The following is a 15,060-nucleotide window of genomic DNA, read 5'->3' on the forward strand; positions in this document are numbered from 1 at the left end:
ATAGGCTATTCCATCACATACAGACTGAATTTTCCGGCAAATGCTGCCCCTCACACTTGATCACGCTTCTTCATTTAGAAATGTATAGCCTAAACCATAACTGACGCCTGTCACAAAATAAGTAATAAAATGTGTATGATACTATATAACGTGTATGATACTATATAAAATGTGTATGATACTATATAAACGCAGTCCATTTGATACTACAAAGCAGCTTATTACTGTAAACTGAAATGAAAGTTTACACCCTCTCCGTCACCACAGACAGGCCATGCCCACAGAGTTTATAGAGATGGAATCATCAACAAAAGTATTTTCAAGGTTGCAGACTGTCGTCGAAAGGCACCAACATGGCTGAGAACAAGAAAATGCGACAAAGGTAGTATCTTTTACACATCTTTGTATTCGCCATACCTAGAGAAACACATGATGACATACACAGGTTTACAAATGTTGAATCATAGCATTATCTATTCGTAATCGCCAAATAAAACGAACAGAATCGCTTACGGTACCTACACAATAAAATGTCCGGTGTTAATTCAACTCTAACATAGTAGCCTACATATCGACCTACTCTGGACCAGAGCAGGACCATAGTTGATTGAACACTGGGAATTTTACTGTGGATGTCCTATGACAGCTATATTTGCAGAATTCTAAGAAACGTCTAGGATTAATTCTAGATGACCACAACGTGTCTTTAAGATATCAACCAAACACACTTAAAAAAGCAGCAGGGTTGGCAGAACATACCCTCTTCCATAATAATATTTTATTATTTAAATGTAATTTAAAACTAATATTTTAAAAGAAATATTATGTATACTGTACACGTTATATAAAGTAATATTCAAGGGTATAATGTAGTATTTTAAAGTTAATACAAGCTTTGTTTTGTGCTATCGCGTTATAGGCTACACTTTATAGCGGTCCGGGACAGGTCGGACACTAGATATCTTAATTCAGGGATTATAAACACAGAAAATGTAAACAGCAGCAGCATAAACACAGAAAATGAAGAAAAAACGACGGTATAATTGTATTAAATACAAAGTCGACATCGAACTGATGTGATTAAAATGTATTCAGATGTTAAAGAGAACGGAGTGTAGCACAGTGGGTAAGGAACTGGGCTTGTAACCGAAAGGTCGGAGGTTAGATTCCCGGGTAGGACACTGCCGTTGTACCCTTGAGCAAGGTACTTAACCGAAAATTGCTTCAGTATATATCCAGCTGTATAAATGGATACAATGTGAAAATGCTATGTAAAAGTTGTGTAAGTCGCTCTGGATAAGAGCGTCTGCTAAATGCCTGTAATGTAAAGTGTCTAGATATTAAAATGAGCAAGTACGAGTAGAGTTAATTTGGGGGGCGACATAGCTCAGGAGGTAAGACCGATTGTCTGGTGTGTCAAAGTGTCCTTGAGCAAGACACCTAACCCCTAATCCCTAACTGCTCTGGCGAATGAGAGGCATCAATTGTAAAGCGCTTTGGATAAAAGCGCTATATAAATGCAGTCCATTTACCAGTCCAATTTTCCTTCATCATAAGTGAAACGGATTGCCATAACAATAGAAACGAAAATACACCTGCTAGACAAGCTTAAAGTGGAATTTTCAGCAGGGCTGTTCCAAGGGATGAAATGGATCTTTACATTAACTTTGAGATGTTTATGATGCAGCAGTGTTTTAGTGATTTTCTGAAATTAATTTGCACCTACATTGCCCCACAAACCTTTGCTGCAGCAAGTTTACATAAATGTGGTTTGGTGTGGTCCTATAGAGTTACATTTGTGTCTTTATAATGCAATCAAAAATTATTTGTGATACCTTTCCTGTTTTAAAACGTTGGTTGCATGTTAAAGTTTTTGCTATCTTCAGTTTTTGCATGTTGAATACAATCCTGTGGGTGGAATCCTGCGCATGTCTGTGAATGTCCCTAGACAGCGCAATTAGAAAAGCGACACAGGGCACATGCATATTTAACTAGTCAGGAAAGCATGCCTTCAGCTTCGTGTGCATTCCAACTGCTTATTTTTTCACCTCTTTGCTTCCTTTTCTTGCTTCCGGTCCTAGTATGGAAGGCCAGATGGGTCAAATATATTTGAAATTCACGGCTGGAATCATGCGTTATCAACATGGGCTCATTCCATTTGCTTATTTTATCTTCTTGCTTGATGCAAAGTAAGGAAGCAAGGAAAGGATGTGAGGACAGAGGAATTGAGGAAATGTGTGTAAAGCGATTGGAAAATCCTGGCTTTCAAGCGTCAGTTTGAAGTCACATCAGTTACAGACGTGAAAGTGTGATTATTTTGATCCAGCATGCAAACGTTTGCTTAACCTTTTATTAATCTATTTTGTGGTTGTTTTTAAGAAAATATTTTGTTACTTAGGGGGCTGTAAATATCTTTTACAACCCCCTAAGTACTACATATTTACCAGGTAAATACATGGTAAAATAGCACAAAACTGGCCAATTACCACTGGTAAATATAGGAACTAATTCATACCAATACTAAGAAACTAAAACTGAAATACTTAGAAACAGCTCTTTTGTTAACTACAAGGTAGTCACATGAATTGAAAGTTATCAAAGGTATTTTAACTGAATATAAAACATATTTGTTAAACATATTTATGCTTGAAGGACCAGGGAGTTCTGGGACAGGGCCCGGGAAGTACCTGTTGTCCAGGATGAACAGAAACCAAGGAAGTTCATAAGCTTCATCCATTTCATCACCTGCACATTTGTTGGGCTAATGGTTTTGGCACTGGCTTTTTTTAGTAAGGTAAGACACATTTAAAGGTATGCAGTACTTTGTATTCTTTCCATTCATTTATTTGTTCAATTTATACATGTAAAAAATGTAGTATGACAAAAAATACTGAATATTTAATGATTACTTACCTTGAACAAGACTAAATATGACTTTAATATTTTATTTTCTTAGTTTACTATCTGATTTATGACTCACATGACATTTTTACATCTCTTTCATTACAGACTTCCCTGTTACTCTTGATAACAGCATCAAACACAGCCTCAAAAGCTGTGTCCACAAAGCCCTATGCACTTCTGTTTCTTGCCTGTTGCACAGTTGCTCCAAGTGTTCTGGCACTGATTAAAAGCATTTGGAAAATGACATTTAAAAATTCAAAGACACCTTTGAAATTAACAATTTTATGGGTAAGTATACTGCCTTCAGAAAATGTAAATGCAAGATCTAAAAAAGTATTTGATCAATTCTAACATTTTGACAATGTGTTAAATATGAAAAAGAAAGAAAAACGATACACAGTTTACATTGGCACTCAAAATTCTGAAATGAATTATCAGTGTTTCATGCTTTTCTCATATTTCACAGGTGTTCTGCATTGAAACTCTTGTTGCTTTTGGGACCATGATTCTCATCATTGTAGCAATGCCCCATTTCGACATTATCACCAACGTGATGATCCTGAACAGTGTGGGAATCCTTTCTGCCGTGCTTCAGCTGGCTGTTAATTTGGTTACAGGAGCGAGGAAGAAGATCCTTTTCATTACCTCCATTGCTGCGTTCATCCTGATAACAGCTGGATATGTGCTGTTTGTACTGTTTTACATTCTAGAAGCAACAAATTCAAAGAACACAAGCAAAGAATTCACAATATATATTTGCCTTGCAATAGCAGGGGGTATCTTGGTCTCCCTGAACTGGTGGGAGAACTACAGCAGCATGTTGAAGACTAACTTCTTGGAAAACCTTACCAAGGACATCAAGAGGTGCAGAAATATCATCAACATCATCGCTAGTGTGGTGAGAATTGGAGTCACAGCGATTGTGTTGGGGGCCTATGTCAAACTGCAGGGCCTAGATTGGTCCTCTGTTTTGGCAATCTCACAGAACTCAAAGACTGTGGTCCTGAGCCTCTTTGCCATCCAAGTACTCTCTAGTGCCCTCTGCCAGTGGTTTGTGGTAGTGGCCTGCAAAATGCATGCAGTGCGGCGGAGCTTTGTCATTCCCATGTGGCTGGCTTCCCCTGCTGTTCTTCTGGCTTTTGTGCTAAGTTTTGGAATCCCTTTTCAAAGTCTGGCTGAGCAACACACCCCAGGAAGTTACACTTTTGCCTTGTACTGCCAAAACTTCATCAGTGTCAACAACTCGGACGTCATTGCATTTAAGCAGCTGGCTTCTGATGTCACCTACTCGCTCTGTGCCCAGAATACCTTCCTAAATGGAGACACAAAAGGCTGGGCTCTGCTGGGAAGCTCTGTGCTCAGCTGGTGGCTTGGGCTGCTTCTCAGTACCATCTACATCTGGTTCCACCCATACCAGCGCATCGAGAGGACCAAGGACCTGTTTGTGCGTCGCCTGTATGAAGGGGCTTTCATTGACCAGTCCATGCTACTCAATTCTCGCTTTGACATCCCCCTGAAGAAGAAGCAAACCAAGTGAGTACTAATCAGTATGATGATTTTAACAACATTCCTCTGAGAGCACCAGTCACTGCAGGACAAAAGTGAATCATGTATGAATCCTGTCTCTTCTGTAGGGAAAAGGAATTTGTGATGATCTATGTGTGTGCCACAATGTGGCATGAGACCTACAGCGAAATGATGACAATGCTCATCTCTTTGTTCAGGTAAATCATATGGGTCAAAATGGGTCTTAATGAATTTTAAGATATGAAATGACTTAGCTATAAAGTGATATACATAATTTAAGATTTGAGTAAAATCATATTTAAGTTATGACAACCAAACATAGACAGCAATTTGCAGAATGGTGATACTGTTTCATTCTGTTGGTTTGAAAGGCTGGACAAATTCAGGCCCAGGAGAAGTTCGCATAAAGATGCCACGTTTGAGTACCATTTTTTTTTTGATGATGCTTTCGAAGATGTGGAGGGCAGTGAACATCGGCGTGTGAATGACTATGTAGAGATGCTGGTGGAAGCCATCAAGGAAGTCTACATGTAAGATTCCCTGTAAACAAACATCACTCTTTTATCTTTGTTTAGCCATGATACTGAGAGAATATCTAGTTTTTAGGCTTTTATTACATGTCTGTCTAACACCGTTTCTGAATCCTGTGTTTTTTCATTAAGAGAGAAGATACATATCATGGTCATTAATAATTATTTCTAAAGGAACTCCTGAAAAGTGCAAGGCTTGGTGCTGTTTTGGCTATGCCACATCAAACTATAATTAGTTTAGTATTGTGGGTGCCATCCAAATAATGTAGTTATAAGACTCATGTATAATATTGAATAATTAATAAATTACCTGTGTGTAAATAATATTAATAATTTTAGGTTTGACTGTTGGGGGATTATGAGGACTTGAAATGATGGTAAACTAGTACAGATGACTTCTGAATATTTTAAATTGTAGGATTTTCAGTAACGAGGACCGAAGCATCTTCTCAGAACACAAATTACTTTCTGGCCAGAAAATCATGCAGACCCCTTATGGTGGCCGTCTCAGATACACACTGCCCCATGGCAACATACTGAATGTTCACCTCAAAGACAAGCAGCTGATCCGCCACAAAAAGCGATGGTCTCAGGTGAGCAACCCGCTGTATGCCACACCCTAATTCTTCTGAAAAGGCAGATAATGAGGACTGATGTCAGCCAGTTGGGGATAGGTGTGAATATTTTTGAGTGGCTAGCAAACCAATGGTGCACTGGGGGTGACCTCCTGTTGTAAGTTTCCCTGGCTATGACATCGACTTTGAAAGGAATTGTAGGGCAACTTATTGGTATGATTCACTTTCCAGGATTTTAAAGTGATTTCAGTTATAAGAGTTTTTTCCATATTAAAAAATCAATTGAAATTAGGCTTTTCACTTCTGAAAATTTCATGTGAACGAAAATTTCTTCATGTGAACAGAAAATAGGTTATCTTAGTTTATCATCCAATACTGATAAATTAGCTTTCAGCCATTATCAGCTGATAGCAACATGACCCTGATAATATTGTGCTTCTGTATTATGAATCCAACACCTGAGGCTGGAGTTCTCAAATGTTTCTTTTTCATGATTAACAAACATGAAAAATTTCTGAATTATTGGTTACTACTTGAAATCTCCTTGCGTTAGTCAAGAGGATACATTTCTATTCATTTTATTAGATTATGTACCTGTACTACCTCTTGGGGTGGAAAATGAGCAGGAAGTATTTCCAGAGGTTTGAGGACGGGGAAGCGAAAAGTATTCTGGAGGAACATTTGCAGGTAAAAACATTAACCATCATACTCCTACCCACTGCATGCTGGATGACTATGTATGCTTTTGGGCTTTGTAATTGTATCTGGTGTTCTGTCCTTCACAGAAGGAAAAGGAGAACACCTACATTCTGGCTCTGGATGGAGACATTGATTTCCAGCCTTCATCTGTGATGCTTCTGGTGGATCGCCTCAGGCTGTACCCTGAGGTAGGAGCAGCCTGTGGCAGGATTCATCCCTCCGGAGCTGGTAAGACCCTGGTGAAATGTGTTCAGAGTCATGCTAGTACCATTAGATGAGTTATCTAAGCTATCATTAACCCAGTAGAATTCTGTAATATTGATTGTCCATGCCATACTGTATGGCAGTGTAAGTGTTCACAGATCTACCTTGTTTGTTGAAAGCAGGTTCATCCCATCATCTTGGAATGTATCAGGGCATTTGATATAGTAATTAAGGTTGAGATCATGAGATTTAACTAAATTTAAGTGTAACTCCGAAAGACATCTGTTTTATTGCAGGATTTGTGGGACAACAAAGGCAAGCATATCTGAAATTTGTGCCTAGTTTAAGTTGATGTTCATGTGCCATAATAATGACATATAGAATTGTTTTGACAAATTCACAATTTTTTTGTCCTTAAAATTTTTTTTATTAGGTTATAGAAATTTGGATGTTGTTTCATAGAGACACACAAATGGAGAAGCATTCAGCACGCTGACTTTCTTCTTGATGTTCACTTGATGAATACAATTATGAAGTTGATGCTTTTAGAGTTCCCCTTGAGCTTGGCTACCAGTGACAGTGATACAAAAGGCAGAGGATTTTATACTTCTGTTGATTATGCAATAAATCAATGAGAACCGCTTGAAAGCTGTCTCACCTTTGGACCCATTACAGGGCATCTGCAGCTTGAGTAAACAGTAAGGGTAAGGTTATTTGGATATTTCCTTCCACAGGGCCCATGGTATGGTATCAGAAGTTTGAGTACGCTGTGGGGCACTGGATGCAGAAGGCGGCAGAACATGTGTTTGGCTGTGTGCTCTGCAGTCCTGGCTGTTTCAGCCTGTTCCGGGCGGCTGCACTCATGGACGATAATGTGATGAAGAGATACACCACTGTTGCAACAGAAGCCAGCCACTATGTGCAGTATGACCAAGGTACAGCTTGTTGCATTAGTAGCAGATTGTTCATGAAACAAGTTCAGTGTACATGCAACTATGCAGCATTTTTAGGAGTTAAATAAAAAAATCCAATCATTACAAATACATCTAGGGTCAGATTTTTTTCAAAAACTTTTCTGGAATCCGGAACACCTGTGACTTCTGTGACCAACACCCAGTCATATGAATAAATACTCTCCTGGGAAAAATAAGAGATGACCTAGAACATCCCACCTGTTCCCATTCCATCACGGCAATAGTGAAGCTCCTAGCAACACTCCTTGCATCTGGATTAATTCAATCAGCAATTGCCACCATATCTGGAATATACACATTTTTGTCAGTACTGGATAGCTTATACCCTTACTTGGCACCAGAAGATGCATCAATTTTCCAACATCCAATTAAGATTCACAGTAAGAGTCACAGATTCACAGTACAATGCTCAGCTTGAAATCAACTCTTCCCGAGTTTATATGAGTTCACTATAAACTCTGTAAGAGTTGAATTGATTCTGGACATTTTTACTGTGTATTCAATTCACTAAACAGGAGTTTTTCTTGTTGAACTGTGGCTTTTAAGCTCTGCTTGGCTGATTGCGTAATTAGCTGTAGCCTTAGTAAATAAGATGTTAATTTCAGGCAGACTGCAAATGCACCAACATACCCTCGTCAGCCCGCAATTTGTGCTACGAGTTTTATGTACCTAAATCTGGCCCTTAGTTTTTAAATGAAAGATAATCAATTTTAAAAGCCTCATCATAGCTTAATTTGTCTGTCATGTTATTGTGGTTAATTAATTTATTTTTATTTAGGTTTTGTCCAGTTTAGATCAACAAAAGAAAAAATCTTATGGGGCCACTGGTTGGCATATTATCCATTATGGCACTTTTCCAGTATGTGGACAGGCCTGAGTCCACAATGGTTTGGTTTTGAATTGTGCTAAATGGTATCAGATTCTACAACCGCTACTTGGATAGTGTTCTTAGAAGGTCCGTTTCCACTCTTCATGATTCCTCTGGCCTGTTGAAGAGAAGACCCTTCCAGTCCATATCTCAGATGTGGCAGCTTAGATATATCTAAACAGAAAATATGCATTTAATAAGCATTAGAAACAACAGATTAGTCTTACAGTTCATACATGTAACTTCAGTTTCCTGCCTCCATTACAACCAGTTATGCGTTGGTTGGGTGGATCCACTCTGGAATCGATATATGACATGTTGAATCTGCAGCTATCAGTGTTTAAAGCTTGGTAGGTCACTCTGAATAAAATTTACTCTGAGAATATTCAAAAACCACCTTGCCAGCTAATTTTTAAATCTGCTCTGGCCTTCACTGTCCATTGTGAACTTATTAACTGATGGATTTTTGCAAGTTGATTAAAAAAAGAGGATGACTGACTGAATAATTGATCTTTTGTGGTTATAAAGGAGAGGACCGCTGGCTATCCACTCTCCTGCTGCAGCAGGGATGGAGGATTGAGTACAATGCAGCCTCTGACTCCTACACCAATGCCCCTCAGGAATTCAGGGAGTTCTACAACCAGAGACGGCGCTGGGGGCCATCAACCCTCGCCAACACCATTGACTTACTTGGTACTGGAACCCTGACCTCAAACAAAAACAAATCAATTTCCAAACCCTACATCCTCTATCAGCTCTTAAATGTAATGTCTACAGTCCTGAGCCCAGCCACTGTTTGCTTTATGATTGCAGGTAAGAACAAGTCTTAATTAAAATTCCCACACCTTTTTAATTTATGTAGTGATTTTCATGAGCATTTATAACTGGCATTTGATTATGTATAACAATCAGATTGCAAACTTTTTGGATTTGAGAGAAAACATGAACGTGCATCGCTAATGTCTTTTTTTTGTTTATTCAGGGAGCTTCATATTTGTATTCTCCATTGATGCCAATATTAGTCTGATTCTGGCAATCCTTCCACCTGCAATATACCTGTTCCTGTGCTTCAAGCTAAAGTCTGATACCCAAATCACCATCGCTGCTGTAATGAGTGTGTTGTATGCTTTCCTCATGTTAGCAACACTGTTATCTGTTGTTGGTAGGTGGCATATCATTAATATCTTTCACTCTATATTCATCATATAGTTTTGAAACTATGAATATTTTTCCCAGCCGTCTCTTCTTTTGAATTTCAGTGGTTACTCAACCAATTAAGGTTGAGTAACCACTGAATTAATTTAATAAATTATTTGTAATCCTTCGTCTTTCCTGAGATAGCTGGAAATGACATATGTCTACCACATGTATATCATATGTGAGTAAAAAAAAAAAAAACTTTATGAATTTTCCTCTTCCTGTAAAGGGTACTTGATAGTGCTGAAAACCTTCCTGACCCCCAGTGGCATTTTCGTCATCTTCATTGTGCTGATGTACTTCATCGCGGCCCTACTGCACCCTCAGGAGACCCAGCTATTGGTCTACGGCCTTGTTTATGCCGTCAGCATCCCAAGTGGGTACCTGCTGCTGCCCATCTACTCTATGGTCAACATGGACAACGTGTCGTGGGGAACCCGCGAGAGCGGCAGTAGCAAACCCAAGGACGAGGCCACCCAGACTTCCCGGAAGCATGTGAAGTTTGATAAGACCTGCAAATGCTGCTGCTGCTGGAATGTCACGTGTCAGATAGATAAAGATGAGATAGTGCTCACCCCGAAGGCCATAGAGGCCTACAGTCCAACAATCTTTGAATTGGAGGAACTTCCTGATAAGGAAGATTGGTAGGTCTGAGATAAATTGCTTTTCATTATGTGTATTTGTGTGTGTGTGTGTCTGAGAGAGAATGTGTGGTGGTGGCAGAAATATGGTGGCAAGGTTATTCTCACCGAGAAATTGCAAAGTAGCGTAACATTTCCAAATGCAGTGTTCAATTACCACTCCACCTCCCACTTTGCTAAATGATTGGATGGTCTTAAGTAATTTAAGCCAAAGGGGACTATTTTGAGGAAAGTTGTGTCTTAATATTATTTTTTATGTAAATCAATTTTTTTGAGTTATAGTAGGTAGAAATTGAAAAAAAAAAGACTTTGGTTTGTTATTTAATAGATAAGCATACACATTCTTCTCCACCTAAAGTAAAAAAAAAAACACAGGTGGTGTAATGCTTTTTGGCTGTATTGTATATATTATGTATATTGTATATACAGTATCATTGTGTGTGTGTGTGTGTGTGTTTGTGGAAAAAAACCTCATACAAATACTCAGATATAACCACTTATTTATATGTATTTGTTCACCTTTAGGGAAGAAAAATCGTCTGAGCTAAGTAAGTGAAATTTTTTGCATCATAAATAATGACACCGCAAATACTGTAGCACACCAAATGCCAATGCTGAACTGTGAACTGATTGAATTAATCCAGATGCGAGATGGTGGAGTGTTGCTAGGAGCTTCACTATTGCTGTGATGGAATGGGAACATGTGGGATGTTCTAGGTCATCTCTTATTCTTCCCAGGAGAGTAATTATTTCTATGACGGGGTGTTGGTCACAGAAGTCACAGGTGTTCGAGATTCCAGAAAAAGTTTTGAAAAAAATCTGGCCCTAGATGTATTTGTAATGATTGGATTTTTTGATTTAACTACTGAAAATTCTGCGTAGTTGCATGTACACTGTGTTTATACATGTGTCTTCATGTAGACTGTACTTAAGACAATCTTACAAGTTGTCCTGTTTACTTTTGTCCCTGTTCTTATATGAAGACTGGATGAGACAGCTGAGCGAGAAGTCCACTGAGATCCCTCTAATTGAGGACATCCTTGATCATGTGAGTTTAATCAGCTGAATGATATCATATATTAATTTGCATTCATTTTTTAAATGAGATATTCATATCCATATTCCGGTTTATTTCCCAGGATGAAGAGCTGTTCTGGATAAACCTGCAAGAGCGATATTTAAAGCCTATTGATGAAGACAAGGAAAAGCAGAAGCAAATTTCTGAAGATCTCAAAGACCTCAGAAATAAAGTATATCTCAATTTATACAAATGAGCTGCATTAGCACTAGAAAGGCCTTTTTTTTACTCCCTTAAACTGCCAAGCCTGACACCTGGTGGCCTAATTTGAAAAAGAATATGAAATATTATGTTGCAAAACTATATGATTGAAATAAAGGACACGGCTGTATCAATTTCAACATTTTAATTTATAATTTATAATGGTTTTGTTATATAGCTAAAGGAAGATTACAGGCACATTGAGAAAATTGAGAAAATGTGCAAAACAAACAAAACACAAATTGCACTGATTTCTTTATTTTATTCCCAGGTGACTTTTGTCTTTTTCATCTGCAACGCTCTATGGATTGTGGCTACATTTTTTCTTCAGAAGATCGGTATAGCAGTCTCCATTGAAATCCCCACGCAGCTACCTAATGGGACAGTATTACCCAACCAAAAGATCTACATTGACCCAATTGGATTGATGTTCCTCCTGGGCTTCGCAACCCTGCTGATCATACAGTTTGTAGGAATGATTTGGCACAGGTACTTATTATTGCTCCATTACATTATGAATGAATTGTCGTACTTAACCTTCAATCATGGACCATGCCATACAATATGTTTTGAATATTGAAAGTTTTCAAGCAATTTAAATGATTAAACTTATGTTTGAATACTTTTAACTGTATGTTTTTAGATTTATTTTAAGGACTCTTACTTTTATTATTTTTTGGGGGATTAAAATGGCAAATTGTCAACAGTACTGAATAATTAAAGCTGAGCAGTGCAGCGTCAGTCAATTTTCTATAGGTTTGTACAGTTTGGAAACCCAGACCTGTTCTATGATGAGTTAGATGCATTTGGCATGTCCACAAATGTCTTAAGGACGATCTTTTTGTTCTTTTGCAGAATCCAGACACTAATTCACTACATAGCCTACAATGGGACCCAAGCCAAGGTTAATCACATGGAGTTCAGAAGGCTAGTGAATGAAACCCTTGAGGAAAAGGTAGAAAAAAATTGTAGGCTGAATAAAAAAGAATGGCTCTTGATTCTAGTATTGATTTCCTATAAATTTAATTTAGAGTTCATATTTAACACAATTTTGTTTTCAACAGAATTTCCTGTAAGAAAATTTTTATGCTACACCAATCCTTTGGAGAGAAGACGACGAGGAGGAGATGGAGCTGTAAAGCAGCAATACATTTTGCTTTCTGACAAATATGTGGTCTTATAAAGGAGATGAGAATTTTGGGACAAAGTGCAATAATTATGTGTTTGATTCCTTGCATATGCGCTTCCCTTGTCTGTAATCAATACTGGCTGGTGATACTTGTACTTTATTTAGGTTTTTTACAGTTAATATTATAAAAGAAAATCTTCCTTCCTTTCCATCCTGTATCTTGAGTTTGTGCATTTTAAAATGTGCAACTGTATTTAACTGTATTTCTAAAAAAAACAATGTGCACTGCAACATATGGATAAATGGCAATTACAAAGTCTGAACTAATAATAATAATAATTATAATAATAATAATAATAATAATAATACACTTCCAGCCTCTTTCCTAGTGCACACTGGGATGGGCTCCAACAAAACCTGTGACCCTGACCGGGATAAGCAGGTATAGATAATGGATGGATAATTATAAACTCACTGATGCCGATACTGTTCACAAAAACTCACTGTGAATCTGGAATCAAGGAAAATGATACATTAAATGTATAAATGTGTTCTGTTTTGTTGTTGAATGATTGTTACTGGCATATCTAACAAATTGATAATGTCACTGTATCTGACAAAATCCAACTGTAAATAAAAATAAATATTTGTATTATGTGTTTTGCTGTATGTGTTCTGTAATATTTTACATATTTTGCTGTATGCTTCTGTAATATCTTATTTCTATTGTGGGAGGAAAGCTTCTAGGAAACATGAAACCCATATCTGCCATCAGTTAATCAATGATATAATCTAAATAATAAATCAGTATGTTCATTCATTTGCAATGAAGAATCCTCCCCTGCAACATCATTGCAGGAGTCCCACTGTCTGTTAGGCCACAATCTGGCACTCTCTCACTTTGTCACACTGTCCTTTACTCACCCCCCAAGGAGTCCTGTACTCGGACAGCAGCCACAGTTAGTATATTATTATTATTATTATTATTATTATTATTATTTGATGATGATGATGATGATCTAATTAAAATGTGCTGTAGGTTGGGCATTGCCAAAGTGTTTGGATATATGTGTCCTTCTGTCATATTAAAGAATGAAACCATCATTTATGAGTTGTAAAATCCCATCAAGAATAGTCATCAATCAGTACACAAACACGTTCTTGAACGCAGCACTGTAGTATGGTTAACACTGTATGATATACAACACAAAGCCACTTTGATTTCCAAATGACTAGCACTGACATGAATTAACACAATTAAGTGCAGCAATTTAATAAATGCTGAACTTTACAAATGTATAACACTTATAAATTGTCCACAAGGATGGCACTGGGGGATCAATGATAAGCCCAGTCTACATGCTAGTGTTCTCCTTTGTCCTTTTATAAAACCCTGACATTATTTTAGAGTTGGCATTTAGTAGGTGTATTCAGCATTTGGAAGGTCCAATGAAAAATATCACGGGTGCCTCTACATATATATGTGTTAAATGCATATATCAGGCTTGTCCTGAAGATACTGTAGGCACCAAGAGTGTCAGGAATTTTTGAGAAATATTTTTAATACTCGAGTGAAGAAGTATCCCCTACATGTCTTATGTGCTTAGAACAGGTATGACTTTTTCAAACTTTAAAGGATATTAAGCATTGCTTGCCCACATTGAAACCATGAGCCTCACGTTTTCCCGTCTATTTTCCATCTTCAGTGGAATGTGTAATTTCAATTGAAAATTAATTTTGATGCACTTTAGTTGAATGTTCCTTTAAATGGCCCCCAATGGACTCCTTCCTATACCTGTGCGGAATTGTCGATTCTTTGCATACTGCACGAAGCAGAGCCTGTCTGCCTGTTCTGTTGCATGGTTGTCTCTCTATGCAGATATACTGTGTGTATACAGTCCCCTCCAAAAGTATTGGAACAGCAAGGTCAATTCCTTTGTTTTTGCTATACACTGAAGACAATTGAGTTTGAGGTCAAAAGATGTACATGAGATGACAGATCCGATTTTCAGCTTTTATTTCCTGGTATTTTTATCTAGATTTATTAAACAACTTAGAACATATCACCTTTTGTATCAGACAACCCAATTTTTAGGTGAGCAAAATTATTGGAACATGTGACTGACAGGTGTTTCTTGTTGCCCAGATGTGTCCTGTTAGATTGATTGGTTAAAGAATAAATAGTTCTGAATGTCTACTCTTGATTTTAGCCTTGGGTTTTGCCTCTGAAGACTACATTTGTGTTATAAAAGATAAACTAACATGAAGACCAGAGAAAAGCAAGCCATTTTGAAGCTTAGAAAAGAGTGGAAATCGATCAGAGCCATTGCACAAGCATTGGGGATAGCTTGTACAACAACTTGGAATGTCCTGAAAAAGAAAGAAACCACTGGCGTACTGAGCAACAAACATCGAACAGGTCGACCAAGGAAAACAACAGCAGTTGATGACAGAAACATTGTGAGAGCTGTGAAGAAAAACCCCAAAACATCAGTCAGTGACATCACAAACCATCTCCACAGGGCAGGGGTGA

The 15,060-nt window shown here is 37.8% G+C and overlaps 1 protein-coding gene across 1 annotated transcript; it reads left to right on the forward strand.

The window, feature by feature from the left end:
• Positions 1-319: 319 nt before the first annotated feature.
• On the forward strand, positions 320-13,184 carry LOC118217768 (chitin synthase chs-2-like). Its single transcript, XM_035399781.1, has 19 exons — positions 320-382; positions 2,653-2,794; positions 3,010-3,192; positions 3,371-4,437; positions 4,539-4,628; positions 4,803-4,961; positions 5,380-5,554; positions 6,122-6,223; positions 6,322-6,463; positions 7,174-7,374; positions 8,810-9,094; positions 9,264-9,443; positions 9,708-10,122; positions 10,645-10,667; positions 11,103-11,167; positions 11,259-11,369; positions 11,670-11,887; positions 12,254-12,353; positions 12,463-13,184. Exons 1-19 carry the CDS (start codon positions 354-356, stop codon positions 12,472-12,474), a joined length of 3,699 nt encoding a protein of 1,232 aa, XP_035255672.1. The 5' UTR covers positions 320-353; the 3' UTR covers positions 12,475-13,184.
• The last annotated feature ends 1,876 nt before the right edge of the window (positions 13,185-15,060 follow it).

Source organism: Anguilla anguilla, chromosome 18 (genome assembly GCF_013347855.1).
Source record: "Anguilla anguilla isolate fAngAng1 chromosome 18, fAngAng1.pri, whole genome shotgun sequence".
In the NCBI taxonomy this organism is placed as follows: Eukaryota; Metazoa; Chordata; class Actinopteri; order Anguilliformes; family Anguillidae; genus Anguilla; species Anguilla anguilla.

Excerpts from the sequence above, each read along its gene's own strand:
- LOC118217768 (XM_035399781.1), top strand. The coding sequence starts at position 354 with ATGGCTGAGAACAAGAAAATGCGACAAAG. Across the intron at positions 3,193-3,370 it reads TGAAATTAACAATTTTATGG|GTGTTCTGCATTGAAACTCT; the intron begins GTAAGTATACTG and ends CATATTTCACAG. Across the intron at positions 11,888-12,253 it reads GTAGGAATGATTTGGCACAG|AATCCAGACACTAATTCACT; the intron begins GTACTTATTATT and ends GTTCTTTTGCAG.